The 5,232-nt window shown below is 39.1% G+C and overlaps 1 protein-coding gene across 1 annotated transcript in view; it reads right to left on the minus strand.

Annotated features, from left to right (window-relative positions):
• Positions 1 to 5,232, minus strand: part of LOC106876855 (caskin-2) — a gene marked incomplete at its 3' end in the record, with an annotated part of 405,195 nt that overhangs the window by 310,916 nt on the left and 89,047 nt on the right. The window contains exon 3 of the mRNA XM_052968105.1: positions 3,469 to 3,520. Coding sequence (XP_052824065.1) covers positions 3,469 to 3,520 — 52 coding nt within the window. The remainder of the gene's footprint in view (positions 1 to 3,468; positions 3,521 to 5,232) is intronic.

Below are 5,232 nucleotides of genomic sequence, written 5' to 3' on the forward strand. Positions count from 1 at the left end.
AAGGCTCGTTTACAAGTACGGCGCCATGTCGAGACAAGGGGACGGATAAACACACATCTTGGGTATAACATAAAATTGCATTCGCTGGTGAGGCTCCAGTGCGGGAGTTTTTTTTTTTACCATTACACTCAGGTTCGCTCTGTCCCGAAACGGTAGTATCTAACAGGGCCCAGTCTATGAGATAGCTTTCTCAGGGGTAGAGGAGACTCCCGTTATTTTTGTCAAAGCCGTGGGGAAAGCAACTCTTCTATGAGGAAGAAACTTTGGCATAAAACTTTGACAGTCAAAATAGCACCAGCCATCTTGCGATGCTTGTCACTGGAATCTCCTATGGCGACCGAGAGTAGTGGCAAAAGTGTTAGTACAAGGTTTTGTCACTTAAATCCAATGACGTACAAGATGTCTCACTATCATTTCATTTCTTGAAACGTTTTGGCGATGTATACGTGGCATTCAGAAAAGAAGCAGTGATGTGTAAATAGACAAACTTGTTATCAGTTCAAATATGCTAGGGCAGGAGTCAGGGGACTTTTTTTTTTTTTAACCAATTACCTTAAAATATGTGGAGGCGCAATGGCCCAGTGGTTAGGGCAGCGGACTCGCGGTCATAGGATCGCGGTTTCGATTCCCAGACCGAGCGTTGTGAGTGTTTATTGAGCGAAAACACCTAAAGCTCCACGAGGCTCCGGCAGGGGATGGTGGCGAACCCTGCTGTACTCTTTCACCACAACTTTCTCTCACTCTTATTTCCTGTTTCTGCTGTGCCTGTAATTCAAAGGGTCAGCCTTGTCACACTCTGAGTAACGCTGAATCTCTCAGAGAACTACGTTAAGGGTAAACATGTCTGTGGAGTGCTCAGCCACTTGCACGTTAATTTCACGAGCAGGCTGTTAGGTTGGTCGAATGAACTGGAACCCTCACCGTCGTAAGCGACGGAGTGCCAACAACATTGATCAGATGCAGTGTTGGCAGAAGAAAAATTTCTGTTGTAACAAGGAACACATTTTTTTATGTTATTTTACTTATGCCTAATAACTCCTCATTACCCCTAAGAATTTCATTTTTACCTCACTTGGGGTAATTTACCCCGCTTTGCTGACCCCTGTGCTAGGAGTATTTTCGAACTCGTAAGAAAACCATTCACTGTATTTAGTCACGGAGAAAATTTCTCGCTGTAGGCAAATAAGTGTAAACACACCAAATCAGTTCGAAGCACCTTCTTAGCCAAATTGATGGCTACATGCATTTCGGAATGGTTATCTCCTCTTCAGTATTAGATACCGGAAAGGAGAACGCCACGAATAGAGAATAACACATATAATCTCTCTTATTATATTCCGCGACAGTATATTCATCCAACACTTAGGATAACCACAGTGGCGATCGATAGCCAAATCTAGGGGAAGCGTTTGTTAGCCGGCCTCGCCTGCAGACGGGTTAATTTCTAATTAAACCCATTAGATTTCAATTGGACTATTTATTATTGCTACCGTGAGCTGGCGCGCCAATTGTCGTATAAATCGGATAGTTCGTAAATCGACGACGGCCTGTATGTATGTATGTATATATATAGAAGAATTTACGAAAAAAAACAACAACAGACGAGGACAGGTGATGTAAACAACAAAAGGATATATTAGTTTAACGCTCGGGAATACAGAAAGTCTTTAACGTTTCGAGCTACGCTCTTCAACAGAAAGAATACGGAGAAAAACAAGGAGAAAAAAATTTGAATGGTTTGGTCAGCGATCTATCATGTGTGTGTATATATGTGTGTGTGTGTGTGTGTGTGTGTGTGTGTGTAACATGCAATTTTAAAAATCAAAACCTACAGTTGATGGTGTATATAAACATATGTACCCTATTCCAGCTGTCTCATAAAAAAAGGAAAGATTTATATTAAAAGTCGAATGTTATTTGTATTCTTACAGGAAACATCCCTCACACTCATACACACACAATGAACAAAAACCAAACAAAAACAACTGAGCAACATTACAAAGAGCATCTGTTGAATGTCTTGAAATATTAACAGATCAATTAAACCCGTAACCTGACATTTAATTCTATGGGTCAGTCCCACTTTCATGCTTGTTTTATGGACTCTTCTATCACAAAGGCTCTCCTCCTTCCCCCCATTCTTCTATGAACAACAGTTGATCTTCTTACAAAAATGGCGCCCTTGCGGGCGTCAATAATCGATAGGTTCCCCGCCCCCACCTCACCATACGTATACATACACATTAATAAACGTCCATATACGCACTGGTACGGTCATCTAATCCACACTGACAGAACACCTTACACACACGCACACAAACAAAAAATATCCAATGTCCTAACATACTCATCTTGTGACAGCATTGCCCGAATCAATACGAAATTTCATAACAATATGGCCTAATCGATCAGATCAATAAGCAAAAACTTTCTCCAGCCGCATCCATCTATCTTTATAAAGGTGGGCTGCATAGACCCCCAAACTGAAATACCCCACTTGGCTGGGAACCAGTGTCGCAGTGATAATGACGTCATACCTGCTGTTGGTGACTCATTTAATCCCATTCCATGAGAGCACATTGGTCAGTGTTATGTTTCCCTCGGATGACTCGTAGAGATAACACAACGAGTTGTACAATTTAATTATTACATTTATTATTCAATTACATACAAAGAACGCACTCACCCAATGTTCGTTATGAATAAACAAAAGTCATGTCCGCCATATATATCTCAATGACATTTTACTACCACAGTCACACAAGACAACAACAATGAAACAATGAACTCAGACGAACCACAATGACACACGGAACGTCAGACGAATTACATATCTAACAGTCCCTATAACAGTCAGCCTATGAACTTTTCAGCCGATCTTCGTGGTTCATTTCAGCTTGCATTTGGTTTTTATGTCCTTCGTTTTTAGGTAATTGTTTTGTCTATTTACACCTGTCGCGTGAGACGGACGTAAAAACTGCAAACATTTTATCTTAAAAGGATTGCAAAGAATTAGCCGGGAGAATGGAGTGGAATTCTTTCATAGAAGTTAACAATTACCTTAATTTCTTGCACTTTTCCTTCTCTATTGGAGGTCATGACTGATAGTTATTTCGAAAATCCGCCGATCAGAGTTGTGAGACGAGTGTAATAAGAATAATTTACTACTGCTCTCATCCTTTCTTTCACTTTGTCTGCCTTTCTCACACACACTTACACACACCTGTCCACATACACCTAAGTCTCTCAGCACGAAGTCGACATTAGCTCAATTCCACGCGCCTCTATCAAGAGCCACCTCTCATTATTAACATTATTATTATTATTATTATTATTACTGCCATTATTCATCATCTTGGTTTTATGAGTAACATAAAGCAGTCATTGTCGATCAACAAAATTGCAGACGTTAAATAAAACAAACACATAAAAATTTGTTAGAGACGTTGTTAAATGTTAATTACTTACCCATCTGCATCTTGATAATTAACGTTGAATTTTGCTTTCGAGTTGATAAGTTCTGCAAAACAAGGAAATAAAATACGGTTAAGATGATTTAGGATGATTTAGTGGTTATATTTATATTCTAAATCAAATATGCTATAGCAATATTATTATATACGTACAACTAATAATGTAACAAGCTGATGAGAGAGTGACTATGTGGTCGCTCGAACAGCTAGAAATAGTAACAAAATCACTCTCGTAACCACTTTACAGCTTTTGATTTTTTTTTAATCATTTTTTTTTTTTTTTAGAAAACATTCTGGATAATGTGGTTCTCATCCGGGGCCCATACGGCCCTTGGTGGAGTCCATATCTGCAATAAGTTTGGGCGATCTTTCAGTACGAGTTCCTAAATATCGGCCTTTTCCGTAAAAAGTGTCTTCGGCGATCTTTATCAATGATCGGCTTTTTCCGTAACATCCGCACGATCTTCACTATGGTGTTAGGATTATAGTTTTAGTGTCGGTGTTAGGGTTAGGGACGGAATTCCCTAACGCAAACCGTAAAACCCAAACCCTAACCGTAAACCTAACCCTAACTGTAAACTCTTCAAAATAAATGGCGCTCTCTGTATGTCTTTCGCTGTTATGACGTACTTTCCCTGTTTCTCTCCAACACTTTTTACGGAAAAGGCCGATGATTAGGAACTCGTACCGAAATATTGCCTAAGTTTGTTATACTTCAACAATTTAAAAAATATTTTCACATTTTTCTTTTTTAGATTAAAATTGTTAATAATATTTAATTACAAAAATATAAATATGATTTTTTTTTTTAAACATCGAACGGCTAGGAGAGGCCGTTCGAGTAAAATGGGAAATCAACGGAGTCCATAGGTAAAAAAAAAAAAAATTGGTTGAGAAACATTAATTTAGGTGGTCTTTCTTCATTCGTTGAGAAAAGGTAACAATAGAGATAAAAGACAGTTGGAATTTATATAGAAACGCATAAACGAAAGCAACAACGGAGATGTACTTGCATATCTGAGATCGTTATGTGCTGAAACTTAACTAAAGCCATTGCAGAAACACAAAAACCGTTGGTTTCACTTAAATATTTATTTGTAATATAATGTCAACATTTCCGTCGTCCGAAACTGTGACCTGTTGACTTACAAAGCATTTGCTTCTGTGAACAGGTCGCAGTTATGAGCGACAAACATTTTGGCATCATGTGACAAATATATTTTGAGTATTTCTGTGTTTTTGAATGGCTAAAGTAGGTCTTCCACGCTGCAAAAACTAACAACGTGCAAAAGTATGCAAAAAAAAAAAATCTTATCAAATAATATCTCCCAAATGGAGTAAGACACCACCCAAGGGCAAACCAAGGAACTCTCAAAGATCCGGAGCCGTCCAACTCACCAGGAATACTATGGCAAGTGATTCTTTCTCCTTCGTACTTTTCATCCTACAAGCACCAGCTTAGAGTAGGCCCACTCACACGGACCATTCTCCCCCATATTCACCCATCTTCCAATAAATTTTAGTGTGTGAGTGTGGGATGCATATCTCTTTCAACCTTCCTTTACAAAAGGAATTTTAAAAAGCCGGAGAGGCCTTAGCCAAAGAGGAAAAGTGTCTGTTATAACCCTTTCTACGACAGGCACAAGACCTGAAATTTTGGAGGGAGGGATAGTCGATTATATCGGCTCCAAAAGGATGAAAGGCAAAGTTGACCTCGGTGGAATTTGAACTCAGAACGTAGCGACGGGCGAAATACCGT

This window comes from Octopus bimaculoides, chromosome 5 (genome assembly GCF_001194135.2).
Source record: "Octopus bimaculoides isolate UCB-OBI-ISO-001 chromosome 5, ASM119413v2, whole genome shotgun sequence".
Lineage (NCBI taxonomy): Eukaryota > Metazoa > Mollusca > Cephalopoda > Octopoda > Octopodidae > Octopus > Octopus bimaculoides.